The 20,425-nt window shown below is 39.5% G+C and overlaps 1 protein-coding gene across 1 annotated transcript in view; it reads right to left on the reverse strand.

Annotated features, from left to right (window-relative positions):
- Positions 1-20,425, reverse strand: part of lcor (ligand dependent nuclear receptor corepressor) — an 81,339-nt gene that overhangs the window by 35,282 nt on the left and 25,632 nt on the right. Inside the window, exon 2 of the mRNA XM_005939964.2 lies at positions 3,167-3,232. Coding sequence (XP_005940026.1) covers positions 3,167-3,232 — 66 coding nt within the window. The remainder of the gene's footprint in view (positions 1-3,166; positions 3,233-20,425) is intronic.

The raw sequence follows: 20,425 nt of genomic DNA on the forward strand, positions 1-20,425 counted from the left end.
GGGGCCTTGCTCAGCTCTCGGCTTGTTTACATGCACATAATCAGCTCAGCATACCTGAGCCTGAGCAGCCTGCTTTCGTAAACGTGAAAACTGAGAAAATGCAGGTTTCTTTGAGATTAAGAGATACACGGTTTCCAAGCTACCGCAGATGTGATTTCTCTGTAATGTACATCTATGCTGTTTAACGTGAGCTTGTATATCTTTGCATATCTTAGTGTATGCCCCTCAGCACCCTGCATAATTATGTTTATATGTTTGGTTTTGTGGACAAGATTACAGCGAACCACTGACCAAAAAACAGGAAAAAAACATGGAAGCTATCGGCAACTATTGCAATCATCAGACTTCAGCTTCACTTGCTCTGAATCACGTAGCAGCGCCTTCTTTCTTAACAGACCTTTAACATTTCTGACATTTTGATCGCAGGCTGAGAAAGTTTTCTGCGCCCACAGGACTCAAATCAGTAAATATATAACTCTAAATTGAGAGCTGGCTGACTTCAGCTTTAAACAGAAAGTCTGGGAAACACAAAGGAGGGTGAGGGCCCTTTGAGGGAAAAGAATTCATGAGACAGCATTTTGTTTGGGTTTTTTTTCCTCTTCAAGTCACAAAGATTAACTTTTGCTAGGCGTTTGTGTTTTTACGTGAGGGAGGCTTCACTGCTGCCTAATGTGCCAGCTTTACTTGGGAGACAATGTATATATGTGTGTATGTCTGCGCACGAGTGTAACGCATGATTGAAAATGACATGCCCGAAATATTCCAAAAATGCTTTAAGTTGGTGGGGGATGGGTCACATGACACCAGAACGCCATGTTGACCTTGTTTTTTCTGAGAGTGCATGTGAGAGAGTGAGCGGGGCAGCCTTCCTTCGCTTTAGTCACGTGATATTTATGAGAACATGTAACAATTGGGTTTTGCTGATGTAAAAACTCATTTTGTAATTCCTATAAGTACTGTGAGTGTTGTGCATGGGGGAAGAGGCACAGATGATAGAATACCTGAATGCAAACACACCATCTGTGTTTATGGCATCCTGAGTTTCAGAATGTGAATGAAAGCAGTCATCACACAGACAATGCTGTGCAACCACAAATATACTTCATAAATTTACATATGCACTGGGGTTCACCAGTTTGGATGACAGACTGGGGAACCAGCATATGATTGAGCGCTGGAAAATGTGTACACTGTGATTGTTTAACGCTTCTTCCACTAAAGCAGGGGTGTCAAACTCCAGGCCTCGAGGGCCGGTGGCCTGCAGGTTTTAGATGTCACCCTGGGTCAACAGACCTGAATCAAATGATTAGTTCATTACTGGGCCTCTGGAGAACTTCAAGACATGTTGAGGAGGTAATTTAGCCATTTAAATCAGCTGTGATGGATCAAGGACACATCTAAAGGCTGCAGGACACCGGCCCTCGAGGCCTGGAGTTCAACACCTGTACACTCAAGGCAGGTCTGAAGGAAAAAGGTGGTCAAACCTAGTGCTAGTAAAGCATACCTAATAAAATGGCATTTAATTCTTTGTGGCATAGATTCGACAAGGTGCCGGAAAGATTCCTCAGATGTTTTGGTCCACCTTGACTTGACAGCATGACACAGATCTGCAGATCTATTGGTTGCACATCCGTGATGCAAATATCCAATATTACCAGATCCCAAAGGGGCTCTACTGTAGTTCTGATCATTCAACTAACTGGTTTTAGATTATGTGAGCTATGTGACATGGTGCTTTATTATTATAAGCAGACATCAGGACATAAAGGGACAGACATGGTGAGAAATACATTCATGTAGACTGTGGCCTTTAAATGATGCTCAGCTGGTAGTAATACATGTGAATAAAAAAATCAACATACAGATAAAGATAAAGACAATGGCTCTGCTGTAACTTGGGCTATATTTATATGCAAAGTGATCACTCAGGGAAAAAGCAACAGAAGATGCTGCGCTGCTCTCTGGAACTCTCTGAGGCCTTGCTAATCACTCACCAAATAAGCACAGCAAAGAGGGAGGGCTGTTCTTGTGTCTGTAGTTTTTCTACTCTCCTTTTTTTTGATGGATTCATTTGGGAAAAAGAGATTGTGCCAAAGGGATATAAACAATAGCTAAATCTTCTAACAAAATTTGAAGAGGCGAATATTTGAATATTCTACAACTAAAAGCATCTAAGATGACAGAAGAAAAATCACATAAAGGTTCAAGTAAAGGTCAAAAGACCTGGCATGTTGGATTTTATGAAAAAGAGGAATGACTGCATACACCATAATATTATTTTTATATTTTAATACAGATGTGCAGATTCACATTCAAGTCAGCAGGTAACATGAAGACACATCTGCAGGGTGGTGCTGATCTGTGACATCAGCTGTGTGACTCAGACCGAGCCCTGTTTCTGCTGCTCGTGCTCTCACCGTGAATGCAGTCGTAGCAGATGCATTTAAGTCACTATTTTTTTGCACTGTATTTAGCCGTTTACCAGCTCCTCTAGCATCAGACCATTAGAGAGCAGTGAGAGCCTCATTACCAGAGAAACCATCAAGCTCAGCTGGTCCAGGCTGCCAGTTTTTGTCCTTCTCCAGCTCTGTTTAGTGACATCTGGCCTGTATAAATTAAAGGCTATTGTATGAATTAATCATATTGTTTTGTATTCTAAATGCTTTCTGCAGCAGCGTCACTTCTGTAGGCAATAAATGTTTTCAAGTCAGATCAATGGGGAGATGCTGTGTCGCTCATTGTCATGTCAGTATATATTTATTGAAGGTCCACAGTGTCTCTCACGCTGAATAACACTAAGCTAAATTGAGAGCTGAGCTCCTGCTGTATGTACATGTCTATTGTTTTTTTTTTAAACAGAAATATGTAAAAGCTCTCCAGAGCACAAGATGAAAATGACTTTAGTCCTTCCAAACAACATTGTCACTGATAAAAAAAGATTTATTTTATTTTTCTCTCAATAAATATCCATTTTGTTGTTTTGTTTATTTCATTTTATTAAAGTTCCCATTTTTTCCCCTCACAGTTTCATCACGTGTGTGTTACTTGGTACGTCAGCTGCCAAAGACTCGGTAGGACAGACTGCCATTTGCGTTGCTAACTATGGTCGGTGCGTTTGTATACAGTTGTATTTGCAAATGCTGATTTGTTTGTTTTGCATGTTTACCTTGGAAAAGGGTGATGTCTTTGACTAGTCCCGGCCCAAACAAGCCTTCCAAGATGCTTTCAAAGCCTGTGAAAGACAGACAAGATGTGACGTTAATGCCAGCTGACACAGTTCCCATCGAAACAACTAATGGCAGCGACCAAAAATACAGCTGCGTGGAATAAAACAATCGTTCTTTTAAGGAGGAAATGTGATGACAACGTGCTTTTCTCCTGGGATAGATTTCTGCTGATGCACAAAAGAAAGAAAAAGCGATATAATAATAAATGTGGGAAAAAAAACTATTTAAATGAAAATGTAAAGATTTAGGAATATATTATTTTATGTGTGCGTATACAAATATGAAAATATATTTGTATACGCACACACACAGAATGATGTTAGAGCACAAAAACAAAGGCCTTTCGGTCACACAAAGAGTTAAATATCTACAAAGATAAGGCTCAGTGAGCACTTATTACATATACACACACAATAAAAAGAAAAGACACACACACACAAACACACACACTTTCTTTCTAGCTCTTAAAGCAAATGAGCGATTTACCTCTAATACACCAAGCTAATGTCACTCACTTTTTATTAACTGTAAATACCCCCGATGTGGTGTTGCCAAGCAACAGCACACAAAAAAACCCATAAATACGTATTGTAATTTTCAACCTGACCACCCCCCACCACCACCTCCACCTTTCTTCTCTCTTTCCTCCCCCCAACCCATCCTCCACTAAATGGAAACAGAGGCAGACGGAGAGAAACGGAGACAAAGACATATGTGTGTTTAAATGTGTGTGCATTTTGAGCAGGGGATGGAAGGGTTGGAGGGGTGCGTGCAGGAGACGCTGCACGCACTCACACAGTTCAAGTGTGGCCACTTCGCTCGGTGCTGAAGATGACAGTCTGAGGCCATGCTTCTTTACTCGCAGGAATAGCAGAGACTGAAAAACCAGAGCCTGCATGGAAATGTATTTCTGTTATAAAATCATTACAGTCAGCAGCAACACTTCAGCTCCCACAGCACCAACACTATAAGCAACCAATATAGGAAAGAGGTCAAAGATTCAAGGATTGCAGCTGCATTTTATAGGTTTCAATCCAATGTGGAAGAAACGCAGTTGGAATGAATCTGGTTTGATTTTGCTCTTATTTTTGTTTTGCCGTAATTAATACACAACACGAGACAGCTGGTTTTCAACTTCTAGACTATCTGAGCACACTGGTTTCAAACTGTGACTGCAACAATAGCGGTCAGTTTTAATCTGACGGTGTATCTATCAAACACTGTATTTATTTCCAGATGCTTTTCAAGTACCTTTTTTTTCATTTTCACCATGAAAATTTGACTTTATACGCTTGGTTTTAAAACAATGAGCACATTACTGATTATGCGCTTAGACGTGCAGGAACACCCACACGGTAAGTCACACTGAAAAAAGTGTGTGAAATGGTGTGTGTTTGTGAAAGAGATACAGAAAGAAATCCCTCATTATCTGTCCCTTACTCTCCAGGCTTGTGTTGGCCTACAGCCAGATACAAATGAACTTGTGCGTATGTTTTAATTTCCAGAAACATCTGCCATGTGGTGACACAACAACACATACAGAAATATTACTCAAGACGTTTGTCTGGCAAAATCCAGCTCAGGTTGAGTTTAAAATTAAATAACATGATAACTACTGCAACAACTCCAGCATCATCTATTTAACAGGTCCTCCCTTATCGATTAATACACAGCTACTTTATATAATCTATATAGATTACAGCACTAGATTAGAAACAATTCAAGTAGCATCAAACCAAATGTGTTCAATTTTTAAGTTAATATTTTTAATGAAGTTAATATTTTATAGTTGCTATTCACATGGATGGTATTGATTAAACCTATTGTGATGGGTACTTTTTTATATTTTGCAAAACATGTTGTATGAAAACACATCCACCTACCCAGCTTACCACACACACATCACAGTTCCCTTAAACCTGCACATGCAAAATTCATGCAACCAACAAAGACGGCTTTGATAACAAAAAACAGAAGCTTCAAAGAATTTTCAAAAGCTTCAATTTTTTCTCCTTCCTCTCCAGCTGGCAATGTGCGCAGAAACACAGCTCTCCTTTCAAGCTGGGGGGATATAATTAGGGTTGCAGCGCTGCATGAGAAATCAGCGCTGAAAGTCAAAATTACTGAGCTGCTGCTCTATTTGGCCCATAAGACGGTGAGTGTTTAAAAGGTACAGTCAGCCGCAAACGCTTCTCCGACAGAAGCCCGGGTAGAGTAGAAGATGACTCCCCCGAAGGCCAAAGCCATGATTGGACACATGAGATTGGGGATGTGATTGGACAAAATGAGATTAGGGGCTGTGATTGGCTAGATGAGATAACGGTGACAAAGTCTCTTGAGCCACTGGCAAAAAGCTCCAGAAATGTAGGTCAGTTAGTGAACACACACACTGCTGGTCCAAAAGCAGTCACACATGACTTAGTAGAAAGAGACCACACACACAGACACACACACACACACACACTATGGCATCCGGGACTGTGTCATTGTGTTATGCAAAAATACATGTGAATATAAACTCTCTTCCTCTTTCTCTCGCACACAAATCTTTAAAATCTCCACTGTGCCACTTCATTTCACTTCACTGTACAGCAGCACAGCTGAGAGGAGCATGACCAAAACTGAGGCACATACACAAAAATGCACACATGCACAGAATCAGCAGACATCAAGCTGAACGGTGTGCATTTCGTGCACATGACGAGCAATTGTGGCAAATATGTGAACAAATGATCGATGCAGTGAATCACGGTGAAGCTGCTGCACATGCAGGGTATAACACACACAGCACTTTAACGATAAAGAAGAAGTGGATGATGTAGACATACATGCTCAACAACTTTACACTAGGAGCCATTATTTTTTTAATTAAAGCTTTGGCATTTTATGGTATGTTTACGAGTTAATGAAAGCGGACAGAAAATATGATAACCCCACACTCTATATAATAGATGGATGTAGCCACATAATGCCTGCCACCATTTTGGAATCTTGGAGCTAAAAGCTGCCATATTTAGACTAGAAGATGCTAATCAACTAATGCTAGCAAGCTTCGTTAGCTGCAAGTTATTATGAAGGCTGGAAACTCTGCAGAGACCAAAGCTTTTGTTCGTAACAGACAGACTTCCTCAAGGCTGAAAGGAGGCTCACTTTGGGTTATTAGATGAACTGCAGTTTTGGCATTCATTCACTAATGTTTCTGCTTGGCGTTAACCAGATTTGGACCTTTTAAAAAAAAAAAAATTGTGTGGATATATCTCTTAGGAAAACACCATCAACATCAGATTGGTAAAAGTCTGCCTCTCGGTGCTCTCACAGCGCTGCTTTGTATTTGTCAAGAGCAATGAAGCAACTAAAAAATTCACTCAGGGTGTGCTTGTCAAATCAAAGCACACCCAAACGTGTAAAGAAACAACATCTCTCAAATTTCCAACAGCCAAAAGGAAAAAAATGAACATGACCCTGAAGGAAGTAGTGCAATCAATCTGAGCAGGAAGCAGAGAGGGGAGCAAACAGGGATTGGGTTAAGCAGCACAGAGGAACCAACGCTTGACTTTCTTGTGACCACTGGATGCACGCTATATATAGTTCTGTATGAACATTAATAATTCATTGTGACCAAAGCCTTTAGAATAAGGCCCCTTGCCTGGTCCTGATCAAATCAATACCTAATTAACCCTAACAGCAGTAAGGAGTGCAGGTATGTGGTCTCCTAGAACTGTTTATAGCTGAAAGCCTGGCTGTAATAGAGAGGGTTAGGGAGGAGGAGAGATTGATATGGTTTAATAAAAAAAGGAAACATGAATAATATCACACAGTTTCAGACAATCTTTCCAGGAGACATTAATTGTGGTGTTGTAGGGTTGACATTTACAAAAGTTACAAAAAAACGGTCCTGGTAGAAATCCTTAATCCAAGTCGAATAAATCCAGGGTCATGAAAATGAGACAATACATGGGAGTGCAAACTGGAGGGAATAACTGAGCATCATTTACTCCTCCTAACACTCTAATAAGCTAGGGTTTCAAGTTCTTTACAGTTTTTTTTATCCCTGCAAGGTCATTACATCCAAACCTTAACCCTATAAAATCAGAATATGTCCTTTCCGCCCTTAAATCTTAGCAAGAACAAGAACAAGGAAAATAATCTTTCTAACTGACACATATTTTAAACCATTTCAGTTGTTTTGACTTGGACCTTCAGTATTTAACCCTTTAAAACCTGCAACATGAAATAACTGCCAGAAATCTTTAATTATTTGATAATGGAGTGTTTGTTGAACCTTTAGGCAAAATATATAAAAGATATATTATTTTTAATCTGCATATATGAGTTTTAATTTGTATCACATTTACAATTTAGTCATTAAAAATCTATCATGCAATTCATATCGTTTTTTGAGGGTAAAAGAGAAGTATCAAAAACTCATAAAAACGCATGTATTAAATATGCTTGGCTTTAATTTTTGGCCTCTAAATACATATCCAACACTCTTTGATGATAACCTGTTGACACCTGTAAAATAAACGTACAGAAGTCAATCTGTGAGAATTATTCTGACGAGGCCGTCTTCAGTCACGCTGATCCTGTTCTCTGGAACAAGCTGCTTGATGATTCAAAGTCCATGACAACTGTTACTCTCAAAAACTTCCATATTCTCCCACACCTGTAGCTAATCGCTGTGTGTGTGTGTGTGTGTGTGTGTGTGTGTGTGTGCGTGTGTGTGCGTCGCTGTATGTAGACACGTACTGCATTTCTTTGTGGCTTTTATTGCCGTGTAACATGTTTGACGTATTCTGCTTTATTAATTCAGATTTTACTTTTCACTCACGCCTATTTTTATGTTGCCTCATATTTGTTTCTTTTTCTGTTTATGCCTATATTTTCAATTTTTTTGTTTTCCACTGTAAATCAGTCTTACTTTACAGATAATAAAAGGTGATATATAAATACAATTTCTATTCCACATATAGCTGATGGAAATGCAAAGTGTTATTAAAAACAACATGAAGTGTGGCTAACCCAGTACTCTCTGAGACGCACCAAACTCCGGGCACTTTTCTCTATTTGTTATAAGCAGCCAGCATTATTTCAGACCTCTAAGGCAAGAAACAGAAGTGACTACCATTAGTAGTAAAAGAAAATCCTGAATTACACATGAGGTGGTAAATACATTACAGAGGGTTACCTATGAAATCAGGGCCCACAGTGGCCATTACAGCCACAAACTGTCAGTTTAAAGTGTTGTTCAAGGTCCTAAGAAGCAAGTTTAAGTAAAGCAGTAACTACTACACAGAGCTGTTACAATCATCTTTTTTAGTTCAGCAAAACCTGAGTATTAGTTAGTGGACAAGACAGCTAGCCAGAACGCAACCGTCCACATTGGGCGGATGGTGATTGGCATGCCTATTTAAGTTAGATATTATTATTTTGTTAAAAAATAAAGTTGCAATAATGATTACAAAAATGTCTTGAAAAAATGAAGAAAAAAAGCTTTGTCTGATCAGCGCAGTGCAGCAGAGCTCTGGTGTTTATGATCTCTGCCCTCTTGAATATAGCTGTTCTAAATAGCAGCAGCAATTTAAACAGAGACTGGTGTTTAACGGTAAAAATAACATCATTCTCTGTGACATTATTCTCTGTCATTCTTTGCACTTTGACCCTGATTAAAACATATCATCTGCCAGCGATAATGTGAGGACGCACGGATTTGGAATGACACAGGAGCATCACATTATAAGTTAACGAGCAGAACCTCTGAATTTACTGCAAGAATAACCTGTTGTTCCAGATTTATCACCTATGTGAGGGTGGCCATTTTTCACACACCACCCCAAAAGATTCAAAACATCAAATCCGAGATTTTAGACATTTATTATTTCAGTTTTCAGTTGATTTTACACATTTGCTTTCTGTTTCAGATTAGAGGCACTAGGATAAGTTCACTAGCCAGTCTAAAATAAAAAGGTCAAACATACAGTCAGATTATTACAAGTAACTAAGCACTAATTCTACACTTACATTTATCAGGTAGCAACAACCACAGCTTGAAAGGGATTTGTTCTTGTTCTATTCTATACTGAACGCACAGTTTTCTAACATACTACAGCTTGATAAGCCAAAACAAAATAAAGAGAGGCTGAAAAATAAAACAAAACAAAAATTAGCAATAAAAAAAGAAGAGTGTAGTTGCTGCTGTGCAGTCAAATATACCATAAAAGTATTTTATTTTGAAATTAAACTGGTGGCCACAAGAATAATTAAAATATATAGGAGCTATTAGGATGTAGCTGTAAGTAATTAGTATGAAAACTTTCCTGCTAATAAATTAAGTTTGTATATTTTTTATGAACTGCGTTTTGCTACTGTTGGTGTTTTTCTTTGTGCGCTCATATAAAATGTACAGTTTTGGCCTTGGTAGCTATTGAAATTTAAAAGAAAATAAAAGCTTTTCTGTCTTTTGTTTTTTAATATGAGCTTCACAGCAATGTCGCCCCTAGGATCAGCTGTCTACTTTGACTGGATGATGCCTGAATGACTGCTCCAAAGAAATACATTTCTGTTTGACCTTGCCACAGAGTCTAAATGAAGACTGAGCATCTGATTTCAAGGCTGCAGATGACACACAAGTAAGAAAGGATGCTTTAATGAGGCACTATATTATAGTTTTCCTCTCTAACAAAAAGAAAAAATTGGGATTAATATCACTGTCACCAGCACGGCTGTGCAGCTGCTTTAGCATGCTCAGACTGTTTAGTGTGTTTGATTACATATGTAGAGGATGACGTTTTGTAAATTGAAAGCAAACCTTTATGAGGATGTAGAAATGTTAATGTAGGATTAGTGGTAGTTAGAACCAGGTCAGCTGACTTTCAACTGTTCACTTACTGAAGGGGCTTCACTGTATATGCTCAGTCTTACGAAAATAGTCTTACTTTTTTGTATTTTAGGATTTAAATACCATTAGTATGCAAATTCTGCAATATCTGATTTTAAAAAAAAGAGTCAGTGAGCATGGCAAAATCTTTTACAAATATGGCGTCAAAGGGAGAAGAAAATATAAGATCAACGAGTCATAAGAATGTGAAGATTTTTAAAAGAAATCATTTTAGATCATAAACTCATGGTTTTAAAAAAAAGACCAGCGCTGGATTGCTGTTCACAAATTAAACATTCTTGCAAAGTGAGAAGTCTTTTGAAACACGGAAAATCTAATGACAAAAAGAACTGTGAGACAAAATATCACAGCCGAGGGGAAAAAAACATGAAATCCTTTCTTCTCTGTGGGAGAACTAATTTCAGCGGAACAATTGAAGCGTTTAGTGCTTCTCTGTGCGAGAACAAATACAAATATAAAAGCGTGTTTACTAAGAGTCACAACCACCGCCGGCACGTTGTATGTATATGCATATACATGCAGCGTGTGCATGCATGTTTGCGCATGTGTGGGTGTGTGTGCAGGAGACTGAAGACGAGTATGAATAAAGCAAATATGAGCAACGACTGGCCAAAGGCGTGGTCAAACAGAGTGTCAAACAAACTGTTAGAGAAAACAAGGAAGAACGCAGCCTAAACATAGTGTGCCGATTCAATCTGACGGCTTCTCAGCAAACTAAATCCCTAATCTCATCTCATCTCATTTCTCTGAAGTATCCGGTGATGAGCTGAAAGGAGGCTGATGTGCGCTGGCAGCTATTTTTGTGACTAACACACCAGAACTACTGCACACACGTACACACGCTTGTTAACGCAGCAGGAACGCTACAAAAGCAACTTAAGTCCGCTGGTGTCTCATAAGAAGGTGACTCAACACAACAATGCACTGTACCACAACATGAACCATACTTTGGCTTCGGTGCTTTGACTGTATCCTCTGAATGTGCCCACAGCTTTGGGAAAGAAAGGAGAACAAAAACTAGGTCGAGCTCTCGGATTGGTTGACAAATCACCCCCTGCCGCAAAACAACAAACGACCGAACAAGAGCAGTGAAATTAGTCTCCTCCCCTAATGCACAGACAAATATGCCGAGTGCATATGCACAGCTGACTCTGAACATGCAAACGATTGGTCAAGGCAAATTTGGCTCCCTGTCTCCCCACAATGCAGTGGGGCAGGCTTGGGCTCAGATGGGTGTGGTGAGGCTGCTCCAAATCTGTGCTCCCTTTTTTGTTCTCTTTGCTCATTTCTGCCGCTGAGCGAACGTCTCAGTGGGAGGAAAGAAAAATTCCAATTACTTCTCTAACTATCTAATTATTTCATTATGTGGTGGTGAGCAGGAAGGAGGATGAAGATGTCTCTCTGTGTTTCCTTTCATCTTCAGCTGATGACACCTGAAACTATTACCTCTGTGCCCAGTCCCTCTGCTATGGTTTCTAGTCACGCTGTCAAGTATTTATAGCCACTTTTGTCATCTTCAGTTTTCTTGACCTCCAACACAAACATTCAACACTTCTTGAATTTTAGCTCTTCTGGCTTTGCATATTTGCCCCGAGAGTGCGAAAAAAGTGAGAAGAAAGGGAAGTGCAGGCGTATGATGCCACATATGAAAGTGCTAACAAGAAGCTAATTGAAAACAATTAAAGAAGAAATGGGGAATTTATGGACTATGTAAGGCAGGGCCTCTTGGGGGGGAAGCAGATAGTGGTGATTACTGATGTATTAAAGAATGGGACTGGTACTGTGTGTTTCCTTTTGTTTTCTGCCAATTACTTTGTCTGCTAACGTGATAAACTGTGGAGGGTGTGAAGGAGCAGAAGATGAGTGGACTCTGAGGAAAAACAGAGTCGACTGATGCCGAACAGGAAGGTGTGAGTTTTTAATATTTCTGATCATTTACATTTTAGAATTTGAACAATTAACACCACTATTATATATCTTAGATTTAACCCCTAGAGAAACATACTCTGTGAGCAAGAGCCTGGCAACAGTGGGAGAGAAATAGTCTTAACAGAAACCTCCAGCCATGGACTTTGCTCCAGAAGTCTTTTAGTTTATCTGTTTGCAACCGCTTTACATAGTGCCATCTTCTTTCTCAAAGAAAACATCTTACTAACAGCAGCCCTTCCAGCTCTTTGTACAGTCTTTTTTGTAATTCGAATGTTATGAACTTTAGCTTTTAAATGCTAACTGAGGCCTGACTGTGAGATGCAGACTCATTGCACTGACCTTGGGGTGAATTTGAAGTGTCCATTTCTGGTGAGACCATCAGCTGATCATTTGATGAGCAGTATGAGGATACTTAATTTTTCATAAGACTTTATAAAATCCTTTCAAAGTTTTCTTTTCCACGTGATTGTAGTCAGTGCATTCACACTTGGCCAGTTTGACTCTATGGAAAACTACAGAACTACAGAATCAGATTGAATACATATACCTCATCTTCTTGTTAAATGCTGCCGTTTTTACTCACAAGCTCAAAATCTATTAGTTGTCCCTGGTACAAGATTGAAACCTAGTGGGAACACAGCCTTTCACAGTCTTTGACACCAAGGCTCTGGAACAGCTTACCACTCTAGCTCCGTTTAGCAGACTCTCCTTTAACCTCCTAAGACCCAAACTCTTCCACGGCATGTATTTTTAATTTCTCTTTGATATTTGGACTGATTGGGACCTGATGAATGTAAAAACAAAGAATCACCAGATTTTTTTTTACCCAATTTTTGTTTCTAAGAAAAATGAGATCCATATATGAGGATATTTGTTTTAAATTGTGATCAAACATAGGCAGTATAATGTCCTCGTAAGTGGATATCAGGCTCTTGTAGAGCAAAATTTAGTATTTTGGTCTAGACAACCCAAAATGTGATGTTCACATATGTGGACGCCAGGTCCTAGGAGGTTAAAAGAAACATTTTCAAACTTGTTTATGTATTTTTATTCTGTGAAGTCAGTGAAGTGCAGTCATTTAAAAATCTATTGCCATCTTAACAAACTTCTCTTCACAACTTTTTGGATTTAGAGGCTCATATTTTTCATCACTGCTTTGTCTTCTTAATATGTTCTCATGTCCTTGCAATGTAAAGCACTTTGTGAAGAAAAAAACACCTCAAAGCACTAAATGATTAAATGTTATAGACGTGACTAGATGAAGTGTAAAATAGGTCAATGTCTCAGTTCGCTTCACCGTGGTCTCTGGTAATGCTTCTGCACAAGAACAACACACTGACACATGAACTGTGTCAATACACAGCCAAAAGCTTAAATAATGATGAAAACCTTCACCACATTCTGCTGGATCCTTCTTTCAGCTTTCTTTAAAGAAAGTCATTTAATTCCTATTAATTTCTGAAGTACTTTAAGACCTTTGATCGACTCTGCTGACACTACAAACGTGCAATCCTTCTCTCCTTCCCAATGAAAAGGACAAGAGTTTCTCATTTCTATGGCCAATACCATGTTCCTCTTCCTATAACTGTATCTTTCATTACAGTACAAGGTCGCATAAAAGAATAGGTGGGGGACTAACGGAAAATGAATGTCACAGAGTGGCTACAATAAAAAAATAAAAATAAATGAAATGCAGCTAGTCTTGTGATGCATGGAGAGATGGGTAACATTTTTCTTGCTTATCAACCTCTCTCAGAGCAATTATTTACAGCAGAAATGAAAAGAATCTAAATTGTTAGCTTGCAGCTGGGTGGGGAAAAGAATGACGAAGAAACAAGAATGTTTCCAACTGTTACTGAGACAGAGACCTTGCCTTTAAAGGTCATCTCAAAGCCCCCAAACAAGTGCTCAAAATAATTTCCAAATGACAGCTATTAGTAATCAGCTGGAAACAGAAGAGAGCGACGGTGGTGGTGGTGGGATGTGACCTTTCCTCGGCTGCAGACAGGAGAGGTGGGGCTGGATGGCCTCGGGGGCTAGTCCCAGGTGAGATGAGTGGCACACCTGTAGCCTGGAGTAATCACTCCCTCTATATCAGTGATGTGCCGAGGCCCAGAAGGAAGGCAGGAACAGAAGCGAAGATCTCAGCAGAGGAAGACGCTGGCACGGAAAAGAAGACCGCAAAGCTAAATAAGACAGCTCAGTGAGTGTTCTGCATGCTGTGGAGGGTGTGAAGGAGCAGAAGATGAGTGGACTCAGGAAAAACAGAGTCGACTGATGCCAAACAGGAAGGTGTGACTTTTTAATATTTCTGATCATTTACATTTTAGAATTTGAACAATTAACACCACTATTATATATCTATGCAAAACTTTTCAGAGTGGTCTCACCGAGTACAAGGACACCAATGCTGACTGAATGGTTTGGTGAGTGTGAAGTTCAACTAGTTTCATATGATACGGCCTTTACTGTCACCAGATCTGAATCCAACCTACTGGGAGATTTTGGGACCCCGTTAGTTCGCTCTTCACTCTCAACATAAAAGGAGCAAATGAAAAAATCTGAATGGCATTTTTTGGAAGTTTGGTGTTTCTGGGATTTGATGATCTAAATGACATTTTCCCCTTCCAGGAAGCAAAGCATAACAGCTGAAAACAAAAAAACAACAACAACAGCACAAATGAGTCATTCAACCAAATGAGAAACAGAGACTTGAAAAATCAATGCTAAGAGGCACTGAAGCTACTAAGGCTGCAAGAAGGGGCCCAATTCCTCCCAAAGACCCTTTATATTGGTCTATTTTTATATTCTATCACCTCTCTGAAATAGAGCACGACCAGTATTTCTAAAGGTTAGTTTTCGCCCGTTATCCGCGGCCTTTTCTTTCTCCAATATGCAGGAATAAAAGACTACGGCTGGGATGGTCAATTTGGTAAAGTAAATCCGTTGGGCATCTTTCTTTGCCTTTAGACAATAATTCTGATGGCAAAAGAGCCAAACGGGACAGGCAAAAAAAAAAAAAAAAAGGAATAAAAGACTACGTGTTTATTCCTATTTACATGTATAAAAGTGTACACTGTGAAGACCTACTTTTATAACTTCATTTTTAAGATCAACATTTTGTGATTTAAAAATTCCTCGACATTTGTTTGAGAGGGGCTGCTTGTTTAGGCTTTGGCCGACTGCTTGGATCAGTCTAGTTGTTTTCATTGGGTTGAGAAATTGCCCTCTGATGGACAAACCATCCAATACTAGACGTAAATTGGCCGTTTCTTCGTTACTTTGTTCATTTTCATTTATGGGCCATAAGAAATGTATAAAACTAAAATCAGCCTATTTATGAGTCGAGGCCCATTTTGAAGATATAAGTTGGTATTCAGTAACTGTCTTGAGCTGGACTTTCTTTTCCATCGCAAAGAAAAAAAACAAAACAAAAAACAAGAACTTGTACAAAGAAATAAAGTTGACTAATTATTTCCCCCCATGAGCTGGAGACCAGCCTCAACCAACAACAACAGAAAATAATTATACCTTTGGTAATTTGGCTTAATTGGTGACATTTACTGCTTGGTGTATAATTTTTTTATATGGGTCAGCGCAGTCCAGTGAACAGTGATGTAGAGAGGACCTATTAGCTAAAACCTTTTCAAGACAGGGACATTTCCTCTATTTTTATTTGATTTACTATTTTTTTAAACCTGATTGGTCCAACCAAAGGACAACATACTTGCTTACTTTATAATTAATGCCAACCATGGAAGATTTAATTTCATCTTCTTTGTGATTTTTCTTCTTTTAACCTATTAAAAAAGATGCAAAGGGAATTTCCTTGCAGATGTGATTTGCAGAGATTTGATATGACGTGCTTTACATGTGTGTCAGTTTGTCTATAAATGAAAGGATGCGAGCAAGCAGCTGACAGCTCTGATAAAATGGTGCTTTATTATCACTATGTGGCCTTTAAAGAGCAGGAAAAATGATGTGTTCCTACTTTTCTTTTTGCACCATCCTGTTAATTGGCGAAGCACCAAGTTGCTGTCGCTATTCATGTTTACTGTTCATGCTTTGGATCAGGTTGGATTACCCTCAACTCAAATCTTTGGAACAAACAAAACTAAAATTTAACCTAAAACTAAGTATGAAAACAAATATCGCTGGTGCTTCTAACAAGCACATGTTTTAATGTCTTATACCATATAATGGTATGCATCACTTTCAAAGAGATATGCTGGCACTAATGCTCTGGGAGTAGGTCACAGAAGGGTTTTTAGCCTAAGAGCAGATGAGACGATGGTTTCAGGCAGCTTGGCAGACGGTCCGTAAGCTTTGTTTGAGAAGTGTTTGTTCTGGCACGTGGCAAAGTTTCAGCACTGAAAGCGGCACTGTGGGAAAGTTCTGTCGCTGTGGCACAAGAGTCAACAATCACATGCTGTGCCTCCTCGTTAGCATCAAAGAGCTGTGAAACTGAGGTCTTTGTCTGCTTCATTATCTCCTTGTACGAAGCCTCTGAGCCCAATCTTCCACTGGTAATTACTATCAAGTTCTTTGCAAAGGGAGGTGGTGATTTGGTGGGTTTTTTTCTTCCAGAGAGAAAAGCGTAATAGCTCAGCTGTGTAACAAAAAATAATAATAATTTAAAAAAAAAAAAGAAACAGCACAAATGAGTCGTTCTACCAAATGAGAAACATCCGGCCTCAAATGGAAAGCAAACAAGGGTGACATCTAATCTTGTTAGCTGTGCTGTAGTTGGCCATGTGTGCTGCTGTGTCCTGCAGCATTCATAACTTCAGCCTCATTATGACATCTGTCACCAGCTTCTCACAGATGAGACACTTTTTGGGGCTAGCAGGAGCAGAACAAACATAATCACCTACAGGTTCACTGGTCTGAGCTTCTCAGGAGTGCTTTTGTTCAAAGCTACCAGTAATGAAAGTGGAAACAGATAAATTAGAAGAGAAAGCACCAAAAACAAGCTTACTTAAATCTGGACAATCTTCTCATCTGTTCATTGTTGTGTCAAACTGAGCTGACTCTTAAGAGCATCATCTTTAGCTATGACCCTGAGAGTTAACAGCAGTTTTTATCCTGAAATAGTCAGCAGTGAAGAAACAGAACCAAGAGCCCGTGCCCCATTTTTTTGCACTGGGAAGTTCTCCCCCAGGGTTGGCCTGGCAGCGGCAAGTTCCACTGTAAGATCCTGCCGTGTCTGAGGGGAAATATTTGTGAAGCTTCCCACTGTGAGCTGCTCACAGAGCACTGAAAAGGCAGGAGCTTTTTAGGCTACACCAACCCCATCTTTCTTAGCTTCCCACCCATCCTGTCAGATTTGCCTGCAACTTCACCCACTTTCTGGATCTAAAAGCAGTAGCCATGCTAGAGGTGCTGGACAAGGATACAAATGTAAAGATGTTGTTGTTCCACGAATCTTAAATCTTAAAACTCCTCATAAAAACCATCATTTGGGGAGAAAAAAAAAGAAAATCACATTTTTCTCGAAATTTAGTAAATGCCATCAATGTTTGAAAACATTCCAGAACCCAGAAATATTGAGTTTAGTGTTCCACAAGATTTTTCAGTACATGCATCACTCACCTTTTCTTCCTCATAAACATTCTTCTGAGGGAGCTGGAAAAGTTCATCTTTTTGAGTCTTCCCACTCAGATTTTCCTCTGAATTTCAAATTAGCAATGCAGACCAGAACATATTCTGGTCACAAGTCTTCCACGCTCACGCTATACGCCAGTAACTAATCCAATACCCAGAATGGACACAGGCAAATTCATTTTCACCACATGCTACAGTCCCAGGATATGTTGTCATGGATTTTTATGTTTCCAAAGTAACATAAAGTCTCCTCCACTGGTGAAAACAAAACAAACACAGAGCAGGTTTCTACAAAGCCAAATAAAAGGCAACATGTACCATGTCATATGAACAGGTTGCACTAAGCTCTAAAGCCTACACACCTTTTTCTCATTACACAACGATCCAGTGGTTTCAGAACCAGTAATAGACGGAAAGGGTCATTCTCCTTTAATGCTGGGCAGTGCACAGGTTAAACAACTGATCTCATTTTTCAGTAAATACTTTAAAAAATCAGAGAAAAAATTTGAGTTTCGTTTTTAAAACATTCATGAAAACCTCATAATTTTAACCAACGTTCACTGTACTGTAACTGTGACACAGACTCACTCACGCGGAGGTCTCTAATGAGATTCGGTGACTCACTGTACCATGGCACGCAACAGAGTAAAGAAGCTCCACTTCAACGCACAAGCATGCCACACACGAGCACACACGCGCTCAAATGGGTACACAAGCTGCGTTAAATACTATTTGTTTTCATTTCTCTCTTTTTTTGTGCAGCAAAAGGATGTTAAATAATCTCATCTGGTTCCCACTTGACCCGCATTTCACTTGAATTAAAACTCATTCTGACCTGAGGCAGGACGATCGGGTGGGGGTGGGGGGGTGAAAGAGAGAAAGGGAGAAAGACGGGCAGATTTGGAGTGACATCATGCTTAGCGAACAGCTGAGCTACTGGAGAGCAGAAAATCCCATTTGTGCAGGCAGCACCTCAGCCAGCGAACACACCGAGGGGGCTTTTCAGCTCCAACGACCGCCGCCGTGCTCTGACCCTCCCCCTTCTCCACCTTCCTTATCCAAACACAGCAGTAGAGGGGCGGGTTAGATATATTTATTTATTTTAAAAGCTGTTAATACGAGTGATTAAAGCCAGAGGCAAGGTTTGAGGTTCCTTACTAAGCACCAAATCAATGTGTGGATTTTTCTTTTAAAGGCAGAGCGTAGATGAGAGGACAGATGCCGGGAGCAGCTGTCATCACGTTTAATCTCTGCTGAATGCAACTTAGTGCTGGCGTCCTCCTAAACATGTCGAATAATTTTATATAACATTTGTTCTACGTCATACATTGTTGAGGATGAAACAAAGCCCCCAGAAAAGGCAGCATCAAACCCACTTTGGTTTCACAGATCCTGAACACTCAGCTTGACTTCAAGCTGCTCTTGCTGCCCGGAAAGTTTCATTGAGATCTGGTAGAAAACTATTACAGTGTGGAGCCCCTGTGGGGTCTTTTAATCAAATAAGTTACTCCACTTATTTATTTTTGTGCTTCTGCAGGTACATCAGAATGGGTAAGGGTATTATTGTTACTGCACTTTAAATGGTGTGATTATTGAACAGTGGTGCTAAAGAGCATCTGCACAATTTATCAGCGGGCTGATATTTTTAGCTGATGTCAGCTATTGATTGGTATCAGCATTAATAACGGATGATGGATGAAAATTTAAAAAGTGTAGAGAAGGGAAGAGACGGGAGGAACTGAGGAGTTGGAACGTCACAAGCACAACTACCAGCTGATCTGGGATGAGTTGGGTAGATTAGAAATGAGTAAATAAAAAACGACACATAACAAACATCATAGAAATGTGTCTCTGTTCTTATACTGGTTGGGTTCTATTAAAAACAAACAAAAGAAACTATAGTGGTAAAGCGCAGTGTAAACAGCACAAACCTGTTTATACCTCATATTAATGGGCGGCTTGAATTATTCACTCACAATTGGACAAAGCATCTTTGGAGCGTTCACTCCTTCCAGGGAATGCTCGGACCTGTCTGACTGCTGAGACCAGAAGGTGTCTGAAAACTGTGCCCTAGGCTACACTGACAGAAAGCTTAAACTGACGTGCTTTCTGCCAATGAAAAACAAAATATGCGTTTATCATTCCCCTGCACCAGGTCAGGTACCCGCAGCAATAATTACTCATTCTTTCCAATAACTGTTTTTTTCCCCAGCAGTGTTTATTATACAAAATCTTCTTTTGTACCAGCTTCTGTGTTTTAGTAAAGCCAAAGCCTTTTTTTCTCCCTATACACGTTTTTTTTTTTCATTATACACAATTACATTCTTCTGGCTTTTGTCCTCTCAAAACTCAAAAGAAACAAGACAAGGGTGCAATCAAAAATAGAAGTATCTATCGTTGCTGCTGATGTGTGGTGCTTTTGTTCATCTAGTCTTTTAACAGTACAGACAACATGACAAAATCTACTGTACAATGCATGCCTAGACTTGTATGCGCACACTGCTGCTAAACGTAGTGAAGTGTAACAAGATCCACTTATTTAACTACAATACAAGGGAGTAACATACCAATTATTTTCCAGCTTTGGATTACTAACACAAAGTATAATCAACAAATAAATGATGGTGTATTATCAGTGGCTACAATTAAACTTTATTGATCCCTGGCAGTATTGGCACCATATAATTTAATTTTAATGCATTTAATTTAGTTGTACCTTTACTAGTTCATGCATTAAAGAAGACTTTTCTCATGTTTTCTCATATTG

This window comes from Haplochromis burtoni, unplaced genomic scaffold (assembly GCF_018398535.1).
Source record: "Haplochromis burtoni strain Fernald_Lab_line unplaced genomic scaffold, NCSU_Asbu1 Contig_269, whole genome shotgun sequence".
Classification (NCBI taxonomy): Eukaryota; Metazoa; Chordata; class Actinopteri; order Cichliformes; family Cichlidae; genus Haplochromis; species Haplochromis burtoni.